Source organism: Miniopterus schreibersii (assembly GCF_964146895.1).
Source record: "Miniopterus schreibersii genome assembly, chromosome: 5".
NCBI lineage: Eukaryota > Metazoa > Chordata > Mammalia > Chiroptera > Miniopteridae > Miniopterus > Miniopterus schreibersii.
In genome coordinates, this window is record NC_138106.1 from 68,740,658 (window position 1) to 68,753,394 (window position 12,737).

Consider the following 12,737-nt stretch of genomic DNA (forward strand, 5'->3'; position numbering starts at 1 on the left):
CGTGCATCAGGTGGTAAAAGGCAATCAAATAGTTTGGTCCCTAATAAGACCAATGTGGGAAGAAGTAAATAGAGGGTGTGTGTAGGAATTGGCTTAGTCTAGACCAAGATTTCTGAATCAACGTGATTTTTTTTCTTAGGCTTTCCTCCCTGATGGCACAAATTTCTGTTTCTAATCCCATTTCTTACAAGAGCTTCTGCTTTAGGCTACAAAATCTGGGAGAGTCTCCTCTTTGACTTCCCCTATTCCTGCTGTGCAGTGAGGAGGAGGGCGAGAGGGAGGGGAGGGGGAGGGCCCTATGGCGCCAGGCTTTGCGGTAGCCATTCCGCTCCCTCTCCACGCTGAATTCTAATTGCAGGTTCCCATAAAGACACGATCACATATGCGTGTATAGACTTGCACCTAAGGTGCGTGGTGGCTTAAATCTACTTTGCAGTCCAGCCTAGGATCCTAATCACCATATGAAACATTTCACTTGGACCTCCAACCTAAGGTCTTTCAAATGTTAACTATCATTCACTGTCCAATGGTGCAGAATTCTGCTTTCTCACAAAGGAGGAATCCTAATGCAATATCTGCATTAATTAATTCTGGGATTGGGTGATTCAGGAGGAGGGACAAATGAATCTAGAGAAAGAATATTCAAACCCTAAAGCTGTGCTTAGGTCTCATTTGGCCTCTGGAAGGACCAGTATGTTGTAAGGTGGTGTTTCTGTGGGAAAATATTCTAACTCATCACGGTAGGCTGAACGATGACACCCCCAAATGCGTTCCTGTCCTAACCCTTAGGACCTGTGAGTGTTACCTTATATGGCAAAAGGGACTTTGAAAATTAAATGAAGGATCTGGAGGTGGGGACATTATTCTGGATTATCTAGGTGGGCCCGATGTAATCATCAGGGTCCTTGTACAAGGGAGGCAGGAGATCAGAGTAGATACTAGGTTATATGACAGTGAAGCAAAAGTTGGGGGTGATGTAAGGAAGAGCCAAAGAATGCAGGTGGCCTCTAGAATCTGAAAAAGGCAAGGACATAGCTTCCCCTTTGAAGTCTCCGGAAGGGATGCAGCCCTGCTGAGACCTTAATTTTAGACTTCTGGTTCCTATAGCTGTAAGAGAATAAACTTACGTGGTTTTAAGCCACTAAGATTACAGTAATTTGTCACAGCAGCAATAGGAAACTAATGTACACATTGACTTCAGATGAGCCTTTGAATCCACCTGTAATAAATTGTATCTTCCAGAGATGGCTGCAGAAATCTCTCCCATCTCCCATACCCTTCAGCAGCGTCATCTGCCGCTTCTCATTCACTAAAGGAGTCCATGCTTGCCACCTCGGCCCCTTGAATCTGTGGGATTTGGGACTGCTTTGATCAGTAGAATGGTGGAAGTGACAAAAATGCCTCCTAATTGGCCTGGCAACTTCTGCTTTCTTCCTCTTGAAAGCTAACTGCCATGAAGTGCCACGTTAGTACGAGCATGCTCAGAGAAACTCAGCCACGTGGAGCATCCCTGCAGCTGACATGCCATATGGAGAGAGATGCCAGGGAGCCTGAGCTGTCAGACGCGTGAATGAAAAGCTATCCTGGAGGTGGAAGAAGCAAACAGCCCAACCTAACACTTTCCAAATATTTGACCTACAAATCATGAGCAAAATAGAATAATTATTTTAAGCTACTAATTTGGTGGTTTGTTTCTCAGCAAAAGATAATCACATCCACCTTTTTAGTAAGTTGGTGACTATCTGCACAGTGAAGTGATACACATACTGTTCTTTCCAGTGGCTATTAAGAAATGTTATGTTGTTGGCACTAAGTGACCCCTACTTACTTTAAAGACTATAAGTATTTTATCTCTATTTTTCCAGCTATTATTTCTGCCAGATTGCCATATCTAATTTCACAGTGTTGTAGTGAGGAATAAAATGAATGCAATAAACCTTCTTGGCTTTGTAATATTGAGGCATTATGCAAATATCATTATGTTAGTCTCTGTGCAACACTGGAAGAATTGGACGTTGTCTACAGCAACCACAAACACTAACTCATTCTATTACCTTAATTACAGATACTTTCTAATTCAGGCTCTGGTCTCCAGCTTGGAGGATAACTGTAGGTCTCTGCTACAGAATTAAGCACATAGGTTTACGTGATAATACATTTCTTTGCAAATCCAAGATCTTTTTCACTTCTGGCTTTTAAGGCTCTGCTCCAAAGAAAAGTTTCCATAGACCTATTTTTCATGATTCTGCATTTTTGCAATCTTGCTTTGAATGCTGAATCCCGTAAATCCACAGGAGCATGAATACTGTACCTCTTGGCATAATTTCTGCCATGATTTCAGACCAAGTAAACATGCCTACTCTAAAAAAATGACATTTGCTTGTATTTCCAGGTTGTCTTGGCTCTTTCCGAGCTGGATTGTTCACTGCTGTACGTCAGTCAACTAACGCTTACCCTGACCTAAGGACCTGTGTCAATGGTAAACAACTCTACAATCAATCTAAAAACAAAACCAAACAAAAACCTGCAAGTAAAGTATACCCATGTAAATATAATGTTTGAAAGTTAACAAATGAACCCTTGAAGGTTATGCCCCAAACAAGGTATGCTCAAAATGCATTTGAAAGAATGCTTTTCGTATGTAAATGCTGCTGTTTTATTCAAAATGAATTTTCCACTTAACGTTTAAATTGAACAGTGTGCCTAGTTTACTCAACTTTGGTCACTGACTTCAGGATTTTATTCCTGACAGCTTTATTTTGGCTGTCGTTGCATAATCATGTAGTATTGACCAAATGTTACAGTTGATTAATAGATCAAAATTGAGCCAACTTTTTTTCTTCTAAATATTGGCATCAATAACATAAATGTGGAAAATGTTATGATTCCAAATTAGCCTTCTCCCTCTGAAATTCACATAGAGTCTAGTGATAATTCTGGTACATTATCTGTCTCTGATTTACCAGTTTCGTAACTGAGAGTAAGAGAGAGAAAGGTGAACTTGCAGGATGGTGAAAATACAAGACTGGGATGTTTGTCCAGTGAATATTTTACATGCAGCATTGGCAATATCTAGATATTTATCTGCATTTTATCAATATAAAGTTGGTTGTAATTATATAAGTAAAACCGCTTGAACACATTTATTTAATTCACACTTTATCTTTTCCTAATTTACCAAAGGGCAGGGAAATAATTTGATAACAATTTCCTGATTAGTCTTTCTATTTTAACTAATACCTCATTATTACTACTTAAAAAGAAACTTGATGAACTTATGAGGGCATTTTTTGAAAAATTTGGTAATTAAGTTTCAGCTAGGTTTAAAAAATTTTTCTTTGCAAGTAACAGAAATTTTCTTTAGCTAACCTGAGCAGCAGGGAATGTATTGGAAAGACAGAAGGAACTCTCAGAGTTCACTAGGAAGGCTTGAGAAGCAGGTGTGGAAATGTGTAGGCACCAAGGGACCCCTGCAGCGTCTGGTGAGGAGAGAGAAACCACTAACGAGTAAAGAAAAATGGGCATGTCATTTAAATGGTGATAAAGTGCTCTGACATTTTATGAAGAAAATTCCCTCCCCTAAGAGTCACAGTACTCTGCTACCTGTTGTTTAGTGTCTGAAAACCATTGTTTCACGTATTTTGAACAGAGTTCTATTTATTTAAGGCAAGAGGATAAGCCTGGTCCCTGTTACTCCATTTTAGCCCAAATTGGAAGCCCCTGATTTTTTTTTCTATTGATATTGTGAGTAGTTTTATTTGTTCTGAATATCTCATGAAATTGTTTTAAGGGTCAAATAAGGTAATATATATGAAAAAAATCTAAATTATAGTTGTAAAATACTATATATATTTGCAAAACTAAAAGTAGTTTTCTTTTGCAAAATAATTTAAAGGTTTGTCTGATGGACTCACTATTTTATGAAAAAGTATTATTTGAAGGAAGCAGTTACAATTGTTTTTTATTATAGGCTTCACGCACAGGATTTCTATTAAAGGGCATATCATTTTATTTTACCATGGCATGTGGTAAAAATTAACTAGATGTCTATTTCCTTTAGCTATTCCAGACCAGTGTAACCCTCTGCCATGCAATGAAGATGGATATCTGAGCTGCAAAGATGGCCAGGCTACATTCACTTGCATTTGTAAATCGGGTTGGGAAGGAGAGAAGTGTGAACATGGTATGTATACTAAACCCACCTGGCTTATCTGGATTGACCTGAATAGTTTTCTGAAGGCTGTATCACATTAAAAATAATTTATTTTCCCCTTTTTAGATATAAATGAATGCAAAAATCCCTTAAATATAAATGGAGGTTGCAGTCAGATTTGTGATAATATGCCTGGAAGTTATGAATGTTTCTGTAAAAGTGGTTTTGTTCTACTTTCAAATGAAAAGGACTGCAAAGGTAAGAGCAAGAGGGTAGAAGTAGAAGGTATTTGCCATGTGAGGGCAAAATTCAGTTAGAGAGCCCGGCCGGGCGTGGCTCAGTGGTTGAGCATCGACCTAGGATCCGGGCGATCGGGGTTCGATTCCCGGTCAGGGCACATGCCCGGGTTGCAGGCTCGATCAATGACTCTCTCATCACTGATGTTTCTCTCTCTCTCTCCCCCTCCTTTCCTCTCTCTGAAATCAATAAAGATATGTTTAAAAAAAAAAAAATTCAGTTAGAGAAATCTCCCCAGGAAATTCATGGCAAATTCTGTTTATAAGCTGATATAATCAATATACATAATTATGCATGTTGAAGTTTTGTGATTTAATGAGACTGCCTTTTAGTTTATTTTTTATAAGGTATTTTGTTATTTATATTTTATTGTTTTCTTATTGTATGTTCTTATTTATAGAGCATTTTCTTGTTTTCTTACTGCATGTGTATGAGTGTACATACACATGATTACATTTTAATTAAGAATTTCATTATACCTTGGCCATGGCTCAGCTGGTTGGGCCATTGTCCCTACACCAAAAGGTGTGGGTTGGATACCTAGGTGATGGTTCTATCCCTGGTCAGGCTGCATGCGGGAGGCAACCCATCTATGTTTCTCTCTCACATCGATGTTTCTCTCTCCCCCTCCCTCTGTCTCTAAAAATCAACATATGTGTCCTCAGGTGAGGATTTTTAAAAAAAACAACTTCATTATATGGTGATAAAGTTTCAGTGTAAGTCCTTGCATACTACAGTGTTTACAAAATTGTTGTTTATACTTTCTTTTTCAGACACTATAATATTTCCTTTATTTCAATGAGATAAACAACTGTACAAAGAAATCCAGCATAATCCTAAGTAACTTTTTTAACTTTATTTTATATTTTCTTGTCAGAAATACCTCTCTAATTTCCAATGAAAACCCTTCATCTTGCCCCTCATTTCTTGTTGTGGTTTTGGGAAATAAGAAGAACTAAAATTTGAGACTTAAATGATTCCTGTCAATTCAGCTCTATAACAGTCATTGTACTAGTCTGTTTCTTTTTTTTCTTTATGCTTCTTTTTTCCCCTAGTTTTGAGTTTTTTCTCTCTGCGTATGTCTTTTCCATTAGACTGCTTTAACTGTCATAACTTAATCTTCAAGTATAATTGCTAGGTGTCTGGATGACTAAAAACACAGTGTTCTCCAGCCTGAGGTTAAATTTTGCCTTTGGAAACTGGAAGCGAGTTTTCCTTCCTTCCGTCCTCCTTTCCTCCCTGCCTTCCTCCCTCCTTCCCTCTTCTTCCCCTTGCTACAAGGTAAAAAAAAAAAAAAAAAAAGTAAATTAAAGTGTAGAGTTTTCTTGGTCAACTCCATTCATAACTGCTCTGGTACATCTACTAAACTGAATTCATAGTCAAGAAAAAAGGTGTGTCCCTCTCTGCACTGTAGTGTCTGGTGCAGTGTAGTTTACTATATTATTATTTGAAGTGCAGTTAAATGACTAAAGTGAACTGTATTGACTAACAATTTGTTCTAAACATATATCTTTCTCGTTTGCCTACGTGGACATCCGTTTGAGGTTAGAAATTTAGAGAAGCAATATCATTAGAACACCGGTATAGAAAACAACATCATAATGCGGGGCACCACATGCATGCCATAGACAAGTAATACCCACTCATACCTCGACATTTAAAAACTTAAATGGTCTGTTCTTCTAAAGAATTTGTGACTTATATTTTTAATTATAAGGTATTTAATCCTTATACACTGAATTTATACACTCGTATGTAAATTATTACAGAAAAGTACTCATAACTAAGAATGTCCCTGTTGGCCAGAACATATGGTCTTGTGTACTTCATTTGCATAGCTTTTTATCCATGGTATCCAAGTAATAGAGTACAGAACTCTTAGAAGAATGTGTATACAACTATTATGATAAGGCCTTTGTCAACATGTGGATATGCTTGGATCAAGTTGCCAATAAATGTCTAAAAATTCAAGAATAAAACTTTTCATCAGTCATTAGATGTCAGTGTAGAGTCATAAAATCAGTGCGCTATAACCTGAACTCATATGATTTAAATAATTCCTTGCAATATTTCTCAGACCAAATAATTTAGGCATATGGTTTTACTTTCTTTAAAAAATATTAAATAGATTTATTTTGAAGGAATTGTAGATTCACATGCTGTTGTAAGAAATAAAAGAATAGAAAAGGATCCCATGCATCCTTGCCCCCAGTTTTCCTCAGTAGTAACATTTTACAAAACCCTACTACCTTATCACACCCAGAATACTGACACTGATACAGTCAAGATACAGGGAAAAGTTCCTTCCCACAGGGATTGATTCTGTTATTTTTGTGAATGTCATTTTAAATAGAGTAATGTCTGAAATTTTGTCTATTAGTCTGTAGAAAAGTTAAACTCCCAACTTTTTAGAGTAGAAAATATATTTTTTATTCTGAACTTGCCCTTCTTCAGAGTGTACAAATGAGAAAAATTCACTTGTATTTAGATCCATTGAACTATTTCTGTTGCTTGTGTTTGTTTTTTTACAGGGGCTTATCTAGTAACTAATTGCAGTCAATACTTCGTCTCCTACTCTTCTATGTAATGTAATAAATGCATCTGGAATTTCGGGAATGTTAATTTAGCACTAAAACTTGTATTGGGTTAACTGCAGCTTTATAAATACTTGGAGATTTTACTCAGTCTCATTTTAAGTTTGAATAACTCTTGAATATTTTAGGCAACAATAATGGCATGCAGACTTAGCTATCATTCATTCCCAGGGGAAAAGGCTTAAGACTGATGAGCCATCTCATTTGTTTTTTATATTTGTGATAATACAGATTGTATATACTTTTAAGACCATATTTCAGAAGCATGTATTTAGGAATACCTATGAAGAATATGGTGGCCCTGCCTGTGTGGCTTGGGCATCATCCCATGCGCCAAGAGGTTGTAGGTTTGCTTCCCAGTCAGGGCACATGCCCGTGTTGCAGGCTGGACCCCCGGTAGGGGGTGTGCAGGAGGCAGCCAATCGATGTTTCTCTCCCTCTCCATCTCCTCTCTCTCTCAAATGCAATTTTTAAAAAAAATCTTAAAAAAAAAAAAGAATATGGTGAATCCCTTATCCCATTTATTTTCATACTGGAACCTGGTAGGTAAGATGATAACTAAAGCCCTGTCTTTCTTTTATATAACTACACAGGAACATTGCAAACATCAATCAAATTCTCTGTGTTTGCTTAAAGATGTCATATTCAGTGAACTAAAGTATGATGATAGATTTAATACTTTGTTATTCTCAGGCCACTCGGTTGTCTTATTTCATATGTTAAAGCCGATCCAGGAAATGCAGATCAAGGTTCTTTGCTAGCATCTTCTGGTATGGGAAAAATGCCTTTTAATATATTGGTTTTGTTTATAGATGTGGATGAATGCTCTTCGAAGCCAGGCATTTGTGGCACAGCTGTGTGCAAGAACACGCCAGGGGCCTTTGAATGTGAATGCGCTGAAGGTTACAGATACAATCCCACATCAAAGTCTTGTGAAGGTAGAGTTGTGGTGGTGTCATTGTTGATCGTGGAGAGGGTGGGTTTGAGCCCTGATTAGATATTAGAAGCATTGGTTCTGTTTGACATCAACAATCAGATTTTCTAAGATGGTAAAACCCATCTCATAGTTTGGTCAGTTGAGTAATCACTGTCTTCCTTTCAGAGTAAAAATGTACATAAGACACATGGTCTTTAGGTTTAGTGTTATGTGCTCTAGTTGGCCCTCTAAACTGAATATGGATTGGAGACCTCCCATGTATGATAAAAGCAAAATAAATACATTCCAATATCATTTAAATAATATTCAACGATACAAAGAATTTCAAGCTGGAAATTTCAAAAAGGAAAAAAAGTTTCAAAATCATGTAGGTGTTACTTACAACAAGGGTGGTTAGAAACCTTTAATTTTATACCAAGCTTATCAATGATTTTTTGTGTTTATCAGTATGTCATTTATTGTAAAATAAGAAATGACGAAGTTCGATTATAATTAAATGCATGTAAAAGAAAAACCTAATCATGACCAAATGATAACTGAGCTCCTGAAATGAGAGTGCTGATTAGCAATGCAGCGCCTGGGGATTAGGAGGAGACCTTGGACCTGCTACCACTTCCTTTGGCTGCAGTGGTGCTGTCCTGTGTGCCCCAGGTAGCTTGGATGTATTAGGGTTTTTGTTTTTTTTTATAATGGATATATACATATCTCACATCCTTCTTTACATTTTTTAAAATTTCAAGATGAATTTAATATCATGACTAAAACTAATGAAATAAATACTAATTTTTCTATAGTGGCAAACTACATATGAGATATAATGTGGCTGTTTAACCATATTTAAGGGTACAATTCAGTGGCATTAAATACATTTTACATAGTTATGCAGCCATTACCATAATCTGTCCCAAAACTATTTTATCACCCCAAACAGAACTCTGTAACCATTAACAATAAATTGCTCTTTCTCCTCCCAAATCCTGGTAACCCCTAATCTACTTTCTGTCTATGAATTTGCCTAAATCAATAATTTTAGAATAGGGTTTTTTCAATTATATATACTCCTCTTGAGATTTTTGAGGCCTTACCTCTTTATGAACACTCCAAAAGTACCCCTCACCCCCCACTACAAACACCATTTCTACTCTCCCACAACTCCAGATAGAAATTACTGTGGTAACCCCTAAGCATTTGTAGATTTATCATTAGCTAACTTCATCTATATTGTAATTTTACTCAATGAATGACATTAAAAAAAGATTTATATGACATATAATATTTTTACCTTAATCATATAAGGTAATTCAGTTTCAGTGCTATTGAAGGATCACTAATATTGGGGTACTATTTTAAAGCATTTTGTGCTTTAACAGCACTTATGAATTTGGGAATTTTCAAAGATGTCATTGAGTGCATCCATCGAAAAGATCAAGCCTCTTAGTAGCCCTGAAGTGGACTTTAGCTGAAGCGTATTGTTACAATTTTTCAAGAATGATTTTCTCACAATATGGAGTGGGGACAGGGATCATATAGAATATTTCACAGTATGGGAGGTAATATAGCAACGTGGGTTTTGCTTGTTTGTTTTTTAAAGATAAGTTAAGAAATACAGGTATATCCGTAAATTTATTGCCACCATTAATCACTGCCTGATGCAAAGTCAAATGTTTTTGGTGTTGTCATTTCATCCTCAATTGCAGTGACCTTCAGTTACAAGGGATCTTTCTTCCCCTCATCTTTCTGTCTTCCTCTCCTCCCCACCTCTTCCCGTTCCCTTTTCTTCAAAGCCAGGAATTGGGAAGTAGTCTCAAAGGAATCAGAAATGCTAACTAACTTGAGGCTCTCGGTCTTTTTTCCTTCAAATTCAAAATAAAAAAATTAGTAAACTTGTTATACTTCTGTCAATTACTAATTAATGACATTTGTATATTAAACTTGTTCCAGGTGTATAAATATATAGAAATTACACTAGTGCCTCATTTAAATTTTCATGCCCAGTGTTTAAATGTAGTTTGATGTCATAGAGATTTCTTTCACTATTATCACTGATACTCAAACTAAAATCAGAATACTCCTTCTTCTACTGGCTTGAGCATTTAGGAGATATTAAGATTTATTTTCTTTTACTCCAGATGTGGATGAATGCTCTGAGAACATGTGTTCTCAACTTTGTGTCAATTACCCTGGAGGTTATTCTTGTTACTGTGATGGGAAGAAAGGATTCAAACTTGCCCAAGATCAGAGGAGTTGTGAGGTAACATTTTGCAATGCTAAACTTCCCATCTCTTCTCTAAAGTAAGAGATCCAGGTACTTATTTCCATAGAGCTGAGGTAAGTGGGGAAAATACAGATGTTCAACAATAATTGCCATTGTTCCATCTAGGCTATGAGTTATAGTCTGTTTACTAATGATAGTTATGCAAAGTCTTAAATAATTGGGAATAATTAGTGGCTGGGTAAAAATAAAAGCTGCAGGGTCACAGTTCAGAGAGTGCTCATCTGTATTGCATGCTGTATTGCATGTACATTTGCAAAATACAAAATATATGCTTATTCAAGAAACTTAAGGAAAACTGAGGTTTATGCTTCTTTTTGTGAGAAAAAAATCTTCCATAGAAACTTTAGCGAAAACATTTCCCAGTGTCTACTTTTCTTTATTCACCCTTCTGACAAGTTTGATCACGCCTTAGGCATGTTAGTACCTGCAAGAGTGCTCATAAAATCTCAGGTGGAAACAACCTTGTCAGACTAGTAGATTTAGTGGGGCTTAACTGTATCAAAATTCATAGAGGTTGAGTTTATTAATCTTTATCTCTTAAACTTCCTTTTAGTTACTTAGATTTAACACATAATTGACCCAGAAATTGAATGTTGGGGGTAAGTTCTAGTTTTTCCTTTATTGAAATGAATAGGTCAACCTCTGAAGCTATTTTTTTTCTAAATAAGGATCATGTGTTAGTAGTGATCTTTAGTCCAATTCTTGTATCTCTCTTTTTTTTTTTTTTTTTAAATATATCTTTATTGATTTCAGAGAGAGGAAGGGAGAGTGAGAGAGAGAGATAGAAACATCAGTGATGAGAGAGTCATGGATCAGCTGCCTCCTGCAGGGCCCCCTCCAGGGATCAAGCCCACACCTTGGGCATGCGCCCTGACCAGGAATCCAACTTCCATCTCCTGGATCATAGGTCAGTGCTCAACTGCTGAGCCACGCCCGGCTGAGCTAATTCTTGTATCTCTTTTACTTTTTACAAGCGAAGGTGAAATTTATATGATTGTGAGGCAAACAGTAAAAATACAAAACCCTTAATAATGATTTAATCATGTGTATACACATACCTCTCAAGACAAAGCTGTATTATGTCCCCCCAAAATGTAACATTCAATATTATGCTACCTACTTGGTAAAAGAAGGTAAGGTAAGATAGTTGGTATATGTACTAACTTTGGTAATACTTAATTGAAATGCCATTGCTGTGTGAATATCTATTTTGTAATTTAGTTTCTTATTATTTCAGTATTTGTTGTAGTTAAACAACACTGCCTCAGAATAGATTTATTAAAGTTCTAAGAGGAAATGAAATGTTATTTCTGGACCTAGATTTAATACAGTGCTATGTACATAATTTCTTCCAAAATAGCCAGTTATAAGACTTCCCATTTTAATGTTTATTTTTATTTTTAGGGGGGAAAAATACTAGATTTCCAATTTAATGATTCTAAATCACTGTTTTGTAGTTTCCTTGGAGACTATGATGATATCTCATTTCTATTTATTCCATCCAGGTTTTCCAGTATTTAATTTGCTACCTAGAGAGCACAATTGTTACTCAGAAAATTTTTGCTTAATAGTGAATGAGTGAATAAATGAGGTCCCATTTATTGGTACATTAATTTTCCCACCTACTTCTTACTCCAAATAAAAATAATTTTCAGATATAATTCATGGAAAGTATGATACTTGTATCAGTTAAATAAAGGGCTACATGTTGTTACTAGAGGAAAAAGTTTGCGTTTTGGATTTCAACTTAGAAAGGAAATATTAAAGACAAAAATATGAAGCCACACACATTGAACACTATTTTAAAACACACGTATTCTTGGAGGTTACATTGCTGGACTATAAAAGGAGGTAAAAGATATTGCTTTATTATTATCAAGATGTTTTTAATTTATTTTAGTGTATCTCAGAGGGTACATTTAACAAGAACACTAGGAACCAGAGGAAGGATGTATAATCTGACAAAAACATCAAGCAGTAAACTATGTGTTTTGTTTGTTTTCTTTTCTCCAGGCTGTTCCAGTGTGCCTTCCCTTGAACCTTGAGAAAAATTATGAACTCCTTTACTTGGCAGAGCATTTCATCGGGGTTGTTTTATATCTAAAATTTCGCTTACCAGATTTCATCAGGTGAGGTACCACTGTCAGTGATAATTTCCAGTGGTAAGCAGTTTAGGACAGAAGAAGGAAGTGACTGAAAATGTTTGAAATGTATGAAATTGCATTATAAATCAGATAATTTAGGTATATTATCAATCAGATGACTTGGGGAACCCTAAAGTTAATTCGAGTTGTTTTCGTGGATCTGACTCTAAAAGAAAGGGAAACAAAAGCACAAACAAACAAATGGGACTAGATCAAACTAAAGAGCTTCTACAAAGCAAAGGAAACCATCATCAAAATGAAAAGGCAACCTATTGAATTGGAGAAGATATTTGCAAATTATACCACCTGTGTTTCTTCTGTGTATTTTGTGGTTTCA

General features: G+C 36.1%; 1 protein-coding gene across 1 annotated transcript in view; it reads left to right on the plus strand.

Moving 5' to 3' along the window:
* The window catches only part of PROS1 (protein S), a 59,363-nt gene that overhangs the window by 29,697 nt on the left and 16,929 nt on the right, over positions 1 to 12,737 (plus strand). The window contains exons 4-9 of the mRNA XM_081138720.1: positions 2,393 to 2,479; positions 4,061 to 4,183; positions 4,280 to 4,411; positions 7,857 to 7,982; positions 10,111 to 10,232; positions 12,270 to 12,385. Of these exons, the coding sequence (XP_080994846.1) occupies positions 2,393 to 2,479; positions 4,061 to 4,183; positions 4,280 to 4,411; positions 7,857 to 7,982; positions 10,111 to 10,232; positions 12,270 to 12,385 (706 nt within the window). The remainder of the gene's footprint in view (positions 1 to 2,392; positions 2,480 to 4,060; positions 4,184 to 4,279; positions 4,412 to 7,856; positions 7,983 to 10,110; positions 10,233 to 12,269; positions 12,386 to 12,737) is intronic.